Source organism: Hypanus sabinus, unplaced genomic scaffold, assembly GCF_030144855.1.
Source record: "Hypanus sabinus isolate sHypSab1 unplaced genomic scaffold, sHypSab1.hap1 scaffold_233, whole genome shotgun sequence".
Classification (NCBI taxonomy): Eukaryota; Metazoa; Chordata; class Chondrichthyes; order Myliobatiformes; family Dasyatidae; genus Hypanus; species Hypanus sabinus.
The window spans coordinates 103967-121330 of NW_026780444.1; the positions used below are offsets into that span (position 1 = coordinate 103967).

General features: G+C 44.9%; 1 protein-coding gene across 2 annotated transcripts in view; it reads left to right on the forward strand.

Moving 5' to 3' along the window:
- LOC132387902 (NACHT, LRR and PYD domains-containing protein 12-like) overlaps positions 1-17364 on the forward strand; it is a 66107-nt gene that overhangs the window by 14865 nt on the left and 33878 nt on the right. For both annotated transcript variants that reach the window (XM_059960220.1, XM_059960219.1), the window contains 6 exons: positions 319-470; positions 4840-4931; positions 6528-6694; positions 9318-9489; positions 9588-9653; positions 14452-16201. In XM_059960220.1, the coding sequence (XP_059816203.1) occupies positions 4922-4931; positions 6528-6694; positions 9318-9489; positions 9588-9653; positions 14452-16201 (2165 nt within the window). In that variant the 5' untranslated portion in view covers positions 319-470; positions 4840-4921. The remainder of the gene's footprint in view (positions 1-318; positions 471-4839; positions 4932-6527; positions 6695-9317; positions 9490-9587; positions 9654-14451; positions 16202-17364) is intronic.

Sequence of the window (17364 nt, forward strand, 5' to 3'; positions counted from 1 at the left end):
GATGACTTCCTTGTATTCCATCACAAATAAGAGAAAATCTTCAGATGCTGGAAATCCAAGCAACACCCACAAAATGCTGGAGGAACTAAGCAGCTGGAAGAGAGGAACATTGACATCCAGATGCTGACTGGCTTGATGAGTTCCTCCAGCATTTTGTCTGTGTTCCTTTGTACCCCATGTCAGGCTTTGTAAAGTCTGAGGGACAGTTACAGATTTCTTCACTCGGATCATGACATATGCGTTCAGAATTGAAATTTCAGGTTAATGCTTTGTTCTCGTTTGTTTTAGTAACATACTTCATTCCTTCTTTCATTGAAGTTAGACCTGCGGTGAGAAGTTTATTGGAAGAAACGCCCACAACTGAAAACGAGGGAACAGCAACAAGTGAACCAGCCCGAGGACGGAGATCATCAATTCAACAGAACTCTTCTGACTCGGAGTTTCCATTGACTCAGTCAGGAGAAAGTTTGGTGAGTCTCACTTAACCAAACACTGTTCCTTTAGACATAACATTTCTGTACCAAGGAAGATAGGAAATAGCTGGAGTGAGACTGAATACACCGAGAAATAGCAGTTATGCCAGTTGCAATAATCACAGATCTGCTAATGAGCTGTCAGCATCAGCTCTGTGAAGCCACACACATTCCCTCATATCGTTTGCTCATTTAAACTTGTCACTCCTCATGTTTCCTTGCTTGTCTGTGTTACGTCATAATAATCTCAACATGCTTTGAGAATTTCCTCCCTTTATAAGATGCCGCAGTCGTTTCCTGCTGTAGTGATTGCGGAACTGTGGAATTACCATGAACTGCAGCAACATGTCGTTGACTCCTCTGTCTATTGCAAGCTGCAATGATATACTTGCCCTCGAGTATATCGCCTTGCAAGCCTCTGTTAAGAGCAATCCCTCTGGAAGTCAGATGTCCCGGCACCGCATTTCATTCAGTCTGAACTAGCAAATGTCAACCAATAATTTACATATACTTAAATTAATCAAACACTTTTCTGCTAATAAGTTCTCAGAACCTATGAATCTGTGATTAAGCAGAAATAGGTTTTATAATTAAGTTATGTTCCAATTTAATCCTGTATCAAAGCCATGGGTTATACCTGTACTTGAGTTGAACGAATGTACTTGCAGCCAGGACTACTAGAGCTGCCGGAGTCGGTTTAACCTCAGTATGGGAAGCAGCGTGTTGGATCAGATGATGGAGGAGTTGATATAAAGGTAGATGCAATGTTCAGAGAGCCTGTGGAAAGATTGGCTGTGGAGAGGGCATCGCAGCAACAGTTTCCCCTCCCCCCCCCACTCACCCTCTCACCCTCCTATTCTTTTGCCAGTATTGATCGCGGGAGTTAGGAACTCTTTCTACTCACTGTCCAGAGAAATTAAAGCCTTTGATTCCATTCAAAGCTCTGTTTGTCTATAAAGAGTGGCTTTGAAGTATTATCGAAATGAACATGGGAGAATGCGTAACGAAAGTTTAAATCGGATCAGCAGCATGTTCGGTAGGCCGAGTGGTCTACTTATGCACTTGGTGTGTTGATTAGAAAAATTCTGACAGTTTAATTAGTGTAAGCCAATGTAAGTTCAAGTGAAAAGAAATCATACATTGATTAAGTATATACATCAAGATTTGTGTGTTAATGTTGTATCCCAGCAGGTTGCAGATCGACCATGACACAATCGGTGAGCTGGTCCGCACGGTACGGGACCGAGGGATGCGCTCCCCGTTCCCTGTTACTGACTCTACAGTCTCCCCATCTACCGCGCGCCCTCTCGCGGAGCTTCGTCAGTTTCGGCTGATGTTGAGACGATTTCAGCATGCTGCGCGTGCCCGGTAGCTCTCGTGAAGTGACGTGACATTTACTTGTCTCTCATTGGTGACACCAAATACCAATTTAGTATACCAACCAATGGGGATATGGGTTTCGTCATTAAGGGGTTTCCTTAACAAGGAGTTGGCGAAGCTGTAAGGGCGACGGATTGAAATGGGAGTTCAGGGGGTTTATCTCCTCAGTATGAGCAAGGATGGAGAAGACTTCAGCATATTTTTAGTGGACACCGATAAAGTGTTGCCTGCAAGTGCGGAGTCGGGGTGATTTTGACAGCAAGTCACGATCTTACTATCTGACACGGTGGGCTGGAGGGACCCGGTGGCTGCCTTTTGTTTGAGGTGTCTGGGTTTAAACGGCGGAGTAAACAGACCCACCTCGGGCCAGCAGGCTGTCTCAGTGGGTGTTGTGTGGTCAGATGCTTGGAGTATGGTTGCTCCCTGTCTGCATTAGGGACAAAATGCAACAAGTCTGTTATTGACTGAAAACATCTATATCCATTCTTTTTTTTGTTTATGATACAATCATTGTCCAATTTATGTTCAAGTTTAATAGTAATTCAAAACATACATGAAAACACATGAACACAGCCAAATACAACCGCGTTAATGCACACAAAGCCTCCTTGCTGGAAACTGCCTCTCTAAGATACCCCAAGAGCATAGGCATTTTCTGATTAATATTATCTATCCATCGTAGCCTCAGTCATCCTCTCCTTCTTTTGCCTTCTGTTTCCCCGAACATGAGAGTCTTCTCTAAGGAATCCTGTCCCCTCATGATGTGGTCAAAATAATTGAGCTTTTCAAGCTTCCCAGTGAGCAGTCTGGCGTATTTCTCCAAGTATTGACTTGTTCGATCTTCTTGCTGTCCAGCGAACACTTTCCCCCAACATCCAAGTTCAGAAGCGTCGATTATTTTGTATTCAGCCTTTATAATTGTCCAGCTCTCACAGCCTTACATCACAACTGGAAATACTATATACTTGACTCTGCGGTCCTTCGCAGACAATGTTATGTCTCTGCACTTCAGTATTTTATCTAAATTTGCCATTGCTACCCTCCCCAGAAGTAAGCGCCGTTTAATACGCTGCATTTACCATCATTTTCAATCTTTCTTTATTGATTAAAAATTTATATGAATAGATACGAATCAGAGGTGGAGTTATATCAAATACATAATAGAATAAACGTACAAACAAAGAAAATGATATACATTGTCAAAATCATGTGTAATATAATATTAGGCTATTATATATAAACAGAGAAACACAACTCCTCTTGACAATTCATTCAAAAAAAGACTGGAAATGTTCTATTTATAGGAGAGAAAAAAAACACTAAACAAACTAAAAACTAAAACAAAAAAAAAAAGTGGGGAACTGGGTAGTCCACTTGAGGACAAGATTACAAAAAAAGAAGAAAGCGTCCTTCTAGTCAAATCTGAAACTTCACGGAGGGAGAAAGAAAAGAAAGAAAAAAACTAAAGAAAAAAATTAAAAAAGATAAGAAATTAGATCTTCTGAAAATATTGAATGAAAGGTGGCCAGGTTTGTTCAAATTTGAAAGATGTATCGAACGTCCGACTTCTAATTTTCTCCAGGTTTAAACAAAACATAATGGAGGAGAGCCAGAAAAAAGCAGTAGGTGGATTAGGATCCTTCCAATGCAACAAAATAGCTCTCCTACCCAATAAATTTGAAAAGGCTATCACCGTTACCATCTATAGAAATCTTTGAACCAGGGACGAAAAAATCCGTCTCTGCTTCCACTTCCTTTCCATTTATTACCACAAAATTAATAGGACTGGCTGGTCTTCTTAATATTGAGCAAGAAGCCAGCTTTCAACTTTCTTCTTTCACTTTCATTAGAAGCTTCTTCAGATCCTCCTTTCTTTCAGCCATTAGAATAGTATCACCTGCATATCTGAGGTTGTTAATATTCTGTCTGGAAATTTTCACTGCAACATTTTGAGTCGCCTGGACCAGCATTCCTCATATGATCAGCATATAGATTAAATAAGCTGGGTGACAGTATGCAGACTGGTCATACTCCTTTCCAAATCTTGAACCAGTTTGTTGTTCTGTGTCTGGCAACTGTTGCTTCTTGATCTTTGTACAAATTTCTCATAAGGCAGAACAGATGTCCAGGTATTCCCATTTCTTTAAGTATTTGCCATAGTATATTATGGACCGCACTGCTGAAGGATTTAGAGTAGTCAATAAAACATAGATAAATACTTTTCTGAAATTCTCGCGATTTCTCCATTATCCAGCGTAGGTTAGCAATTTGGTCTCTGGTGCCTCTGCCTCTTCTAAAAGCAGCTTCTATCTGGTAGTTCGTGTTCCATATATCGCTAGGGTCTTGCTTGCATAATCTTTAGCTTTACCTTTCTAGCACGTGAATACTTGACTAAAAGTCATTGTTGTTTATATTTTCCCAGGTCTGCTGGAAAATTGCATGCAACACTTTTACAGCATCACCTTTTAGAATTTTTAACAATTTTACTGGAATCCTGTCACATCCTGCAGCCTTATTATTGGCAATGTTTTCTATCACCCATTCGACTTCACTTTCCAGAATGTCTGGCTCCAGATCGATGAGGAAGTCATTGCAGATATCTTCGCTGTTGGATCTTTCTACAATTCTTCTGTGTGTTCCTGCCAACTCCCTTTGATGTCCTTTGCTTCTGTAAGGTCCTTCCCTTCTTTGTCTTTTCCTATGCTCATTTTACATGAAATGTTCCTTTGATGTCTCTAATCTTCTGCAACAGATCTCTTCTTTTTTCCAATTCTGTTGGCTTCTTCAGCTTCAGTGCATCGCTCCTTTAAGAAAGTTTCCTTATATTTCCTTGCTATCTTCTTGAAATTTGTGTTCAGTTGGAGGTCTTTGCTCCAATCTCCATTTGCTCCCTGGAATGTAGGAGAGTGAGCAGTGACGTTACAAAAGTGTTTTAAATTTGAAGGACAGAGTAACTGACTCATACTTTTTTATTTGTGTAATTCAGGTCATTGCCAGCAGGTGGGGCTTTCTTCCACCCGGACGTCGGACAAGCAGACGATAATCAACCAACGTCAGTCAGAGTCAGAATGGACACAGGTATGTTCATTGGGCTCTTTCTCATTAAATCTGTCATCGTGGTACACGTGTAATCAAATCATCAATAATTCAGAGGGATAAACTTGGGAGATAAAGGGGCAGAGAGAAGGTACCATCAAAAGGAGTCATTGATCCAACTGGTAAAGTGTCCATGAGCACTGGAACAATTCACTAGCTCCAGCGCTGGGACCTAACGAGGGGAATGATCGAATCGCTCCCCTCACCACACAGATCTTCACCTGAGTGAAAGGAGAAGGAGCCCCTAAATAAGGTGGCTGTGGGTAACACTCAGACAGGAATACAACAGCGGGCAATGTAACAGTCGAGGGAACAGATAGAATTTCTGTCAGCATTTGGTACGCCCTGATGTGGGAAATGCCTCCAACAGCCAGTGAGAGAAACAGAAGGTGTTTTCTGTTTGGAAGGGCAATGTAGAATTCTCCCCAGATTAACGGGTTGTTGCACAATGGAGGTGAGGGGAGTTCCCGGTGTTTGTTTTCTGTGGCCGAGTTAAAGGACGTTATATTGAGGGAGGACGGGCTGGGTGCAGGAGACAGTGAACAAGAGAAATTGTACACAGGGAATCTGGGGCGGGGGGGGGGGGTGGCTACTGAAGCAATGAAATGCTCTTGGCGAATAGGATGGAAGTAAAACAAAATAGTAAGTGGAGAGGGCATCGTACAAAATGCTGGAGGAACTCAGCAGGTCAGGAAGCACCTATAGTGAAAAAAATAACCTTCAATGTTTCGGGCTGAGAATCTGTAAGTTGATTTCAAAGTCGCCTTGGGTACATAAAATGGAGTCAGCACGAGAGGAGCGTTGTTCTGGCTGAAGGTCTGTGACCAGCAGTGTCCGCAAGGATCACTGTTTCGCCATGCGTCGTGTGTGTGAATCAAACAGGTTAATCATATGATATACTGGGTGAACTTATTCGTTGATTTACAGAGTTGGAGGAGATGAATAAATTTGTGACTGTTGTCAAAGTGTTCGGCATCCAGTTAGAAATAGGAACAGAGAGTCACCAAGTACAGATAATTCAGGCAAATGTGAGAAGTTGCATTTTGAGAGGTCAAATTCGCGAGCAATGTGCACGGTGAATGTTGGGACTGATAACAAGATTGATGTACTGTCGGGTCCTGTGATGGGTGTGCACAGCTCCCTTAAGGTGGCAACACAATTGGTAGTGTGCTAACGATGAGTTGAGGTATTTGTTAAAGTTAGACTGTAACTGGATACGCGTTGGTTAAGAGACAATTTCAGTATTGTGCGCAAATCGAGAATGATGTGGAGGGTCTGTAGAGGGTGTAGACGAGTTTCACCACAAAAACCTGAGGTAACAGGTCTGTTTAGATGGTAAAGTTTAAAGGGGATTTACGATGCAGGTTTTCCACAGAGAGTGATCGGTGTCTGGAATGAGCTGCCGAGGGTTGGACTGGAAACAGATACTCAGCAGCGTCTGAGAGGCGTTTGAACTCATGAGTAGGCCGGGAACGGGGGACATTGACCTTGTTCCTGAAAATGGGATTGGTTTAAAATGGCATCGTGTCCGCATACGCATGGTACATCTACTATTTTATGTTCTATGACCGACTACAGATCTGAACTCCGCCATCTGCGCCTTCCTGTCAAATTGTGACGATCACCAACTGTTCCGGTTGACGAGATTCTACATGGAGCGACTGGAGCAGGCGATTGAGGAGGGCGTGGAGGGAGTCAGCTTCATGTTAATGGGCGAGGATCACTTCACCGGGCAGGAGTATCACGTAAGTGGAAGGGACATACACTGACTGTATATTCTACTGAATCTATCACAAACCGACAGAACCGTTGTAACGACACCTCTGGGCTGCAAAAATCCTGTAACGCTTATGGTCAACATCAAGAAAAGAGTTTTCATCTGCGAAAAACCCTGAACTTTTATTAACCAACACAACCTTCTCTCCAGTTTTCTGATCACATTCATTTATAGACAGATTAGGATACAGGCAATGATTGACTGGTGAATTTAGTGATGTGACACTTGACGGACATTGCAAGTGGACAGATAACCACTCTACACCACTCATCACATCATGTTCCCAATGTTCGACCTTAATGGCCACTGACCAGTCTGCGTTCTCCTGATGACCCACGGGTTTCCCACAAATCAAATATATAGTGACTTATTTCTCAGCTCATTCTCGGTCTACCTTCAACCCCATTGTCAGTTCAACACTGACTGTCATCTCTCATTTGAACTGCTGACCCTTTTTTTGATCAATATCCCAACATGCCTCATGGTTCTGTTACCTTCTGTTCCTTGTGACTTCCAATTTGAGTTTGTAATTACCATAGCATATACTGTTAATATGGGAAGTGCAACATTAGTGCCACTGAAAATATTCCAAACATCTACAGCTAACATAGAATTACAAGGAAACAGCTTTCCAATGGTCCTCGTGCTACTGGAGTGCGTTCACCCATTACCACCCAGAATGAATATTAGTGAAGAGCCAGACACCATACTGAACACAACATTCCACGTGAGGCAGCTGATAATTTCAGTCTAAACTTCTTACTCAACATTACCACCGGTCGGCTTTGGTCTGTCAGACATACACAATAGTCCTGAGTTTGCTGGCTGCTCCTCACTGCTAGTTTCCAGCTGTTGGCTGGCACTGGAACCCCTCATGGAGCCTGGCAGTGAAGGGTGAAGCTGCTGCGGTTCACCAAGGATTACCCTGGCAAAAATCAACAGTGGCCCGGCCATAGTTTCACCTAGTCATAGTCATCAAACACTGCAGTACAGCAACAGGCTCTTCTGCCCATCTAGCCCACACCGACCTATTATCTGCTTAGTCCCATTGATCTGAACCCGGACTGGAGACATCCAAAACTCCCCCATTGAATGAACTTATCCAAACTGATCTTAAATAATCAACTCGAATGTACATCGACTAATTAAGATGGCAGCACGTTCCGCGCTCTTCAGCAACCTCTGAGTGAACAGGTTCCCCTTCACTTTGCCTTTCACCTGTCATCATTACCCTATGCTCTCTAATTCCAGTCTCACTCAACCTCAGTAATAAATGCATTTTCGCAACAACTCTCTGTATACCTTTTATAAACTTGTATATCTCTTTCACATCTCTCATGGTCCTCCTACACTCTATGGAATAATGTCCTAGCCTATTCACACTTCCTCTATATCTTAGATCCTCAACTCCTGGTAACAATCTGTATTTAATTCAGCATTCGTTCAATCTTATTGATATCCTTTCAGGAGGTAGATGTACACATTGCTTCAATTTAGCCTCTGAAACATCAACTTCGACATAATATTCCAACGTCTGTATTCAATATTTCGATTTATGAAGCCCCATGTCCAAAAAGCTTTACAACGCCATCTACCTTCGATAATACTTTCAAGAAATTTTGGATCTGTATCACTTTGTAGTATCTCATCACACTTCCTACTCTTGTCATTGGTACCAACGTGGACCAAGACCTGCTCATCCTGCCCTTAAGGAAGTTTCAGATTCGATACGAGATATCACTGACCTTGGTAACACACTATCCAAAAATCCTGTTCTCGTAAACAGAATCTCCAGTCTATTCTCCTGATCATTGTATTCCCCGTCAGTGCATCTCAGCACTTCTCATCCCTTCCGAGTCACAAAGCCAAACTCAGAGCCTGAGGCATAATCACCGTGGCTTTCCTCTGCTAGGCCATACCCCGAAACAGAAAGCCGTATCCCTGTTACAAAGAGTTTCCTGTAGTGGCTGCCTGTTCCCTTCCCCCTCCTGACAGTCACCCAGTTCCCTGTGTTCCGGGCCTTGTGCACAGCTCCCTCCCTGTATAGCCTGAGTCAATCTCTCAGCCTCCGGAATGATCCTGAGTTCACCCAGCTCCAGCTCCGATTCCTCAGCACAGTCTGTATTAAGCTGCAGCTGGATGAAATTCCTGAAGGTGTAGTTATCGGGGACACTGAACGTCTCCCTGTCTTGCCGCACCCTGTAGGAAGAGCATCCCACTATCCTGCCTGGCTTTCCCACTGTTCTAACCGTGAAAAAGAGAAGGGAAATATTACCCAAGATCAACCCAAGCCTCCGCCTCTCCTCAATGAACCCTCTCTGACACAAAGCATCAATAACCTACTCTATCTCTGGCTCACTCACACTATGACTGCTTTGCTTAAACCTTGCCAAGTGGATAAGTACCCCGCAATCTGTGGCGTTCAGAAAGTCATCATTGGCCATGCTAACTTCTTTTAATTTCTTTTTCCTGCTGCGAACAATTGCTGTCAGTGATTTGCGACGAGCAGAATGTGCTGGGTCTGTCCATGTTCAGGGTAGATTTGAACCCATCCCTCCGTTCCTCAATATATTTCCCATTGTTCATTACAGAGCGTGACTGAGCTCGCGGAGAAGGGAAACCGAGCGGGCGCTTCCAAACTCCTCCTGGATCTGGTGATGGAGAAGGGCTCCGGGGCCCGGAAAGTGATGTGGGAATCCTTTGTGAAACTACATCACCATTTACCGAAGCTGAGCAGAATATTGAATGAAATACGGGAGCGAGGTACGGTGAACAATACACTGTGTGTTACAGATGTAAATGCTGATGAATTTACAGTATTACACAGAACCGACTTCATGCAGGTTAATCTGTTTGAACAGGTAACGGCCAGTTCGCCTACATGGACACTGAGCGGGGTTTCTCTGAAGTGCCCAAGCATCTGGAAGGTAAGTGATGGAACGGAAATCTGAAAGTCTGTATTTCACACTGAGAGTCTGAATACGTCTCTGTAGAGGCCTGTTTAGAGACCGTCAGAGTCTGGGAGACAGGTTTTTGTTGTTATTTCACTCTGAGTACGTGTCTTTAGAGGCCTGTTTAGAGACTGTCAGAGTCTGGGAGACAGGTTTTTGTTGTTATTTCACACTGAGATTCTGAGTACGTGTCTTTAGAGGCCTGTTTAGAGACTGTCAGAGTCTGGGAGACAGGTTTTTGTTGTTATTTCACACTGAGAGTCTGAGTACGTGTCTTTAGAGGCCTGTTTAGAGACGGTCAGAGTCTGGGAGACAGGTTTTTGTTGTTATTTCACACTGAGAGTCTGAATACGTCTCTTTAGAGGCCTGTTTAGAGACTGTCAGAGTCTGGGAGACAGGTTTTTGTTGTTATTTCACTCTGAGAGTCTGAGTACGTGTCTTTGGAGGCCTGTTTAGAGACTGTCAGAGTCTGGGAGACAGGTTTTTGTTGTTATTTCACACTGAGAGTCTGAGTACGTGTCTTTAGAGGCCTGTTTAGAGACTGTCAGAGTCTGGGAGACAGGTTTTTGTTGTTATTTCACACTGAGAGTCTGAGTACGTGTCTTTAGAGGCCTGTTTAGAGACGGTCAGAGTCTGGGAGACAGGTTTTTGTTGCTGAGGCTGGAGGACACGAAGCAATTTGCATTTGTCACAACACCTTTTCTGTAGGGCCGAGTATCTGGAGATTTGACAAAACTGAAGCCAAACCATTCCAATTAGAACATCCAACTCCAGCAAGGGAAATCTCGCACCTCTGATCCAAAGTGGAGCTGAGATTTGCTGTTATTCCTCCATAAGACATAGGGGCAGAATTAGGCCATTCAGCCCATCAGTCTGCTCCGCCATTCCATCATGGCTGATCCCAGATTCCACGCAACACCATACACCTGCCTTCTCGCCATATCCTTTGATGCCCTGACCGATGAGGAACTTCTGCCTTCATTACATCCATGGACTCGGCCTCCACTGCAGTCTGAGGCAGAGCCTTACAGACGGTCATTATTCTCTGGCTCAAAGAGTCCTCCCTACCTGTTGTAAAGGATCACCCCTCAATTTTGAGGCCTTGGCCCCTTGTTCTGGATGCACCTGCCACAGGAAACATCCTTTCCACATCCACCCTATCTGGTCCTTTCAACCTTCTGCAGGTTTAAAAGAGATTCCCTTGCATTCCTTAAAATTCCAGTGAGTACAGGCCCAAAGTTGCCAAAACACACCTCATATGTTAACCCCTTCATTCCCAGAGTCATCCTCTTGAATCTCCTCGGGACTCTCTCTAATGACCACACATCTTTTGAGAGGTACTGAAAAGCTGTTGACAACACGCCTGTAGTGCAGCCTGACTACACAGTCTTGTACAGGCTCAGCATTTATATTCGATTCTCTTTTTTGCCGCCTTTACCACAGACTCGACCTCTAAATTAATCTTCTGTGAGTTTTGCTCGAGGCTCCGAGGTCCCACTGAAGTCGCTCTGCACATCTGATCCTTGGACCTTCTGCCCATTTAGATAATAGTCCGCTCCTTTCACCAAAATGCATTATCATACATTTCCAACACTGTATTCCATCTGCCACCTCTTTGCCCATTTTTTTCCAATTTGCCTCAGTCCTGTTGCAATCGCACTACCGACCCCTCCACCTATCTCTGTATCATCCGCAAACTTTGCCACAAATCCATTCATTCCATCATCTAAATCACTGACAAGAAATCTGAAAGTCAGCGGTCCCAATACTGATCCCTGCGGAACACCACCGGACACTGGCAGCCAACCAGAAAAGGCCCCTTTTATTCCCACTCGCTGTCTGCTGCCTGTCAGCAATTCCGCTGCACATACCAGTATCTTTCCTGTGACGCCATAGATTTTTATCTGGTTAAGCAGACTCCTGTGCGGCAGCTTATCAAATGCCTTCTGAAAATCCAAGTAAATGGCATCCACTGACTCCTTTGTCCACCCTGCTTCTTACTTCCAGGATGAATTCCAACAGAAACCATGCTAACTTATATTGTCATTAGTCTCCAAGTACCTCAAAACCTCAAACTTAATAAGAGATTCCAACTCTTTCCCAGTCGCTGAGGATTGGCTAACTGGCCTATAATTTCCCTTCTTTTGCCTTCCTCCCTTCTTAAAGAGTAGAGTGACAATAGCAATCTTCCAGTCCTCCGGACCATGCCATAATAAAGTGATTCTTCAAAGATCATGACCAATCCAGTTGTCATCCCTTCAGCAACCTCTCTCAGATCTCTGGGATGCAGTCCATCTGGCCCAGGTGACTTTGCACCTTAAGAGTTTTCAGTATGCCGAGATGTTTTTCCTTTGTAATAGCAATGGCACTCACTGCTACTGCCTGTCACTCGCAAACCAATGCATGCTGGTAGCGTCTTCCACAGTGAAGATATATGTAGAGTGCACATTCTCCAGTGTTCCAGCATGGACTCTCACCTCTCTTTTAATCTTTATATAACTGAAAAAAAGTGTTTATTATCCTGCTTTATATCATTGGCTTTTCTGCTCTCATATTTCATCTTTTCCTTACTTATAGCTTCTTTAGTTGACTATTGTTATCTTGTATGCCCTTTCCTCGGCTTTTATGCAATCCTTAACTTCCATTGTCACCCATGGTTGCCTACACGTGTCACTTGAGAACTTCTTCCTCCATGGGCCGTATCCATCCTGCAACTTGAGACCTATTCCCAGAAGCTTCAGCCATCTCCGCTAGTATCCTTCTCCAATCTACCTGGGAAAGCTTCTCTCTCCTGCCTCTGTAATTCGCTTTATTCCATTGCGATACTGATACTGTAAGTTATGCTTCTCCCTCTCAATCTGTATTATGAATTCACTCATATTATGATCACTATCTCTTAATGGTTCTTTTACATTACGCTCCCTCATCAGATCAGGGCTATTACACAACACCCAATCAAAGACGTCGTCTCAAGCACAAGCTGCTCTGCAACCCTATCTCGTGGGAATTCAATAAATTCCCTCTCTTGCAATCTGATTCCTGACGTTTGTTTGATTTTCTTATTCCCCGTGCACATTGAAGTCCTTCATTACAACTGCGTCATTGGCTTTAACACATGCCTTTTCCAACTCCCTTTGCAATCTCAACCCCACACATTCGCTATTTTCAGGCCAATATAGGATCCCCATAAAGCTTTTTTTTAACTCTTACAGTTTCCTACCTCCACCCACAAAGCTTCATCATTCTCTAAGCCTATGTCACCTCTTTCTGCAGATGTGATTCCACCTCGAACCAGCACAGCCACATCACCAACGCCTATGCCTTCCTGCCTGTCCTTTCGATAAGATGTAAATCTTCTAACGTTAAGCTCCCAGCTATGGTCTTCTTTCAGCCACGACTCAGTGATGCCCACGACATCATACTGACCAATCTCTAATTGCACCAAAAGTTCGTCCACCTTATTCTGAATGTTGCGTGCATTTAAATATAATGCGTTTAGTCCAGCATCTCCACCCTTTTGAATGTTGTCGATGTGGTACAATTTAACAGTTTGCTCCGTCTGTATTTGAACCAAGTCATTGGCTTGTCCTTCCTTACATTCATGTTAAACCCGTCATCTACTTGTAAAACTGCTGGTTCATCCACAGCTCTGTCATCCTAGGTCCAGTCCCCCGGCCATTTTAGGTTAAAACACTCCCAACAGCTCCAGTAAATCAGCCCATAAGAATATTGGTCCTCATCGGATTCACGTGCAACCTGTGCCTTTTGTACTGGTCCTACCTACCCCGGAAGTGGTCCCAATTATCCAGAAATCTGAATTCCTGCCCTCTGCTCCAAATGCTCCGCCACACATTTCTCTGCCACCTCATTCTATACCTATTGCCACTGTCGGGTGGTAAAGGCAGCAATCCTGAGATCACTACTTTTGAGTTCCTGCTCCTCAGCTTTTTTCCTAACCCCCTGTGTTCTGTTTTCCAGACCTCTTCCCTTTTCTCTTCCTTTGTCGTTGTTACCAACGTTTGTCATGACTTCTGGCTGCTCATCCTCTCTTCTCAGGATATTGTGACACGTCCAGAAACATTTCGGACAATGGCACCTGAGAGGCAAAGTGCCATCGGTGTCCACAGAATCGCCTGCCTGTCCTCCTGACTTCAGAGTTCCCCATTACCACTGCCATCCTCTTCAGCTTCCTCCTCTTCCGCACATCATCGTGGAATTGCCTGGGTTCATGTACCAGCTCCTCGGAGAATAAGAGACTGTAGACCAGTGCGGGGTGTGTTACACCGTGACTGGCTCAGCCTGGAAAAGGAAACAGAAATTATGTTCCTTTTCTGTGGCTCAGTACTGACAGCTTAATCCTAAAGGAGTGTCAAGAACATGGGTTCCATTGTGAGAGAAGTAAAAGTCATTAGAGCAAGTAAATGCCCCCCTCCCCCACTGTTACCCTCTGCGGTGTTGCACAGTTCAGCAGAAGCTGAGCAGTGAAAGCAGTGAAACCACCCGCTCCACACAACACTCTCCTCTCCAGAATCACGTGTGCACTGGGTGCTCGCTGGAACACCGGGGAATCTGCAAACTACCAACAGAGGGGAGAGTGGAGCCTTTAACAGCGGATCTGAGTCAGATCAGAAATGTTCCTGGGCCGTCGTTCATTTTCAGACACTCTAATCTCTGATCACCCGATTTCACCCGAACAGTGTCTTTAACGAGTATATGTTGTATGCTCCATGTACATCAGATCAGGCATTGACAACCTATTTCTTTCCGTCATAAGATGTTCGAAGGAAACACATGGAGACTTTGCGGACACAAACTGAAACACTGAGAGTGAACACGATCCTGATGAGGGAGAAGGTGAAGGTTTTCCAGCTGGATGATCGATACGCTGAGCTCACGGTCATTTCTACTGTTCGAGATCGGAAACTGGTGGAACATGAGCTGCTGGCAAGAGGCAGAGATCACGAGGAGTGGAGAGAAAAAGATCTCCGTGGTAAGCTGGAAAAAATCCGTACTGATCAGTTATTCAAGAAGAGCTTTGTTCAAAAATTGCAAAGATACTTCTTTGGAAACAAATCAGGGATATCCGCAGCAGTGGCCGGAGTCCCAGGGATCGGGAAAACAACAATGGTACAAAAGATTGTTTATGACTGGGCCGCGGGGAAGATATACCAACAATTCCAGTTTGTCTTCAGTTTCAAATTCCGGGATTTAAACACCATTAACTGTAGAATAAACCTGAAAGAACTGATTCTGCATCATTACCCCTACTTTGGGAATATGCTGGGAGAGATCTGGAAACAGACAGAGGGACTGCTGTTCATATTCGATGGTTTGGATGAATTCAAGGACAAAATCAACTTTGTTGATCGTCGGAGAGACACAGAATCACAGTACACAGATCCTGAATTCAAGTGCAAGGTGTCTGATATTGTGTACAGTTTAATCCAGGGCAAGCTGCTCCCAGGGTGTTCAGTGCTGGTGACCACCCGTCCCACTGCGTTACATTTATTGGAAAAGGCAGACATCAGTGTCTGGGCTGAAATCCTAGGATTTGTTGGTGAGGAACGGAAGGAATATTTCATCAGGTATTTTGAAGATCAGACGGTGGCGGAAGCTGTTTTCAAACATGTGAAGGAGAACGAGGTCCTGTATACCATGAGCTACAACCCCTCCTACTGCTGGATCCTTGCTCTGGCACTGGGCCCCTTCTTCACACAAAGAGTCAGGGACCCACTGCGTGTTCCCAAGACCATCACCCAACTGTACTCCTACTATATTTACAACATCCTGAAAAACCATGGCCGTGAGATTGAGAACCCGCGTGATGTGTTACTCAGGGTTGGTCAGATGGCCTTCAGAGGAGTTCACGAGAGGAAGATTGTGTTTACAGATGGAGATTTGATCAACTACAATCTGCAGCCTTCCCAGTTCCTGTCTGGGTTCCTGATGGAGCTTTTGGAGAGAGAGGATTCTGCCCGGAGCGTGGTGTACACATTCCCACACCTCACTATCCAAGAGTTTGTAGCTGCAGTCGCACAATTCCTGAATCCACATCCCGGGGATATCCTGAAATTCCTCACTGAAGCCCACAACACGACAGATGGACGATTTGAGGTATTTCTTCGTTTTGTTGCTGGTCTCTCCTCCCCAATGACAGCTCGGGGCCTGGAGGAGTTTCTGGGTCCATTTCCTCATCAAACAACCTGCCGGGTGATTGACTGGGTGAAGGAGGAGGTTCAACGCCAGAGTGGAAACACAGAGAGTGAAGCTGGTAAAAGGAGCCTCCTGAACACATTGCACTACCTGTTTGAGTCTCAGAATCGTGGACTGGCTCAGGCCGCACTGGGATCTGTGGAAATGCTTTCATTCAGTGGAATGACACTGACCCCGATGGACTGCGCGGTCCTGTCTCATGTCATCGGACTCTGTGATGCAATAAAACACCTCGACCTGGGGATCTGCCACATTCAGATTGAAGGAATACAGCGGCTGGGACCCGGGCTGTACAAGTGCCAGGATTTGAGGTAACTTGGTTTATCTCTCACTCTGAACTGTGAGACTGTCTCATTGTGTTGTTTCAATGTAAAGGGATTTCGGTAAATTTGTAGTAAATCAGATTGTGAAAAATTGTGACAAATGCCCAGGGGATCGGTCAGTAATTCCCCAAGGACGGGAGGGTTCTGAGGTTCCTTGTGAAGGGATGTTGGAGTCTTCATCAGATCAGTGAACAACGACTATTGGTTTAATGGTAGTAAATCACAGGAATGGCCGTGTTTCTCGCTGCCTGTGACACGTCCATTGACAATGTTCCTTCTCACTGTTACTGACACCCAGACCGACACTGATTGCAGCAGGTGGGTCAGAGATTCACACCCCCTTCCCGGTGAGGGAAAAGAGACCGTCAGCAGACTGTCCCAGTGAGGAAAGAAAGAAATACCATTGTGAGATTGTCCTCCCACTGCCATTCCCCGTGTGTGACTTTGCTCACTTCCAGATACGCAAAGAGCGAGGGTGCATCTCCTCTGGGCCTCTGTTCAGACCCAACACACACGTAAAAAAATTTCTACATCCTCTCATCTTGCAGGATTATCGTTTACCCTTGGAATCCTCCTGTGGGACCTCTCATCCCAAACCCCCTTCCATTCTTTGGAATCTCGCCCCCATCCCCATTTTCTCATCCTTCTGTGGGATGTCTTTTCCACACAACCCCACCCCATGAAATCTCTCCTCCCCATCCTCCTTCCTCCTGTGGGATCTCTCCTCCCCATCCCCCTTCCTCCTGTGGGATCTCTCTTCCCCATCTCCCTTTCATCCCGTGGGATTTCTCTTCCCCATCCCCCTTCCCAGTGTGGGATCTCTCCTCCCCATCCCCCATCCACCTGTGGGATCTCTCTTCCCCATCTCCCTTTCACCTCTGAGATCACTCTTCCCCATCCCCCTTCCTATGGATTCTCTTCCCCGTCCCCCTTCCTCCTATGGGATCTCTCTCCCCCATTGACTTCTTCCTGTTGGATCTCTCTTTGGCATGCCCCATTGTCCTGTGGAATTTCTCTACCCATCCCTCTTCCCCCTGTGAGATTTCTCTTCCTAATCCCACATCCTCCTGTGGGAACTCTCTTCCACATCCCTCCTACTCCTGGCCAATCTCTCAACCCCTTCCCCCTTAATCCTGTTTAATCTCTCTCTA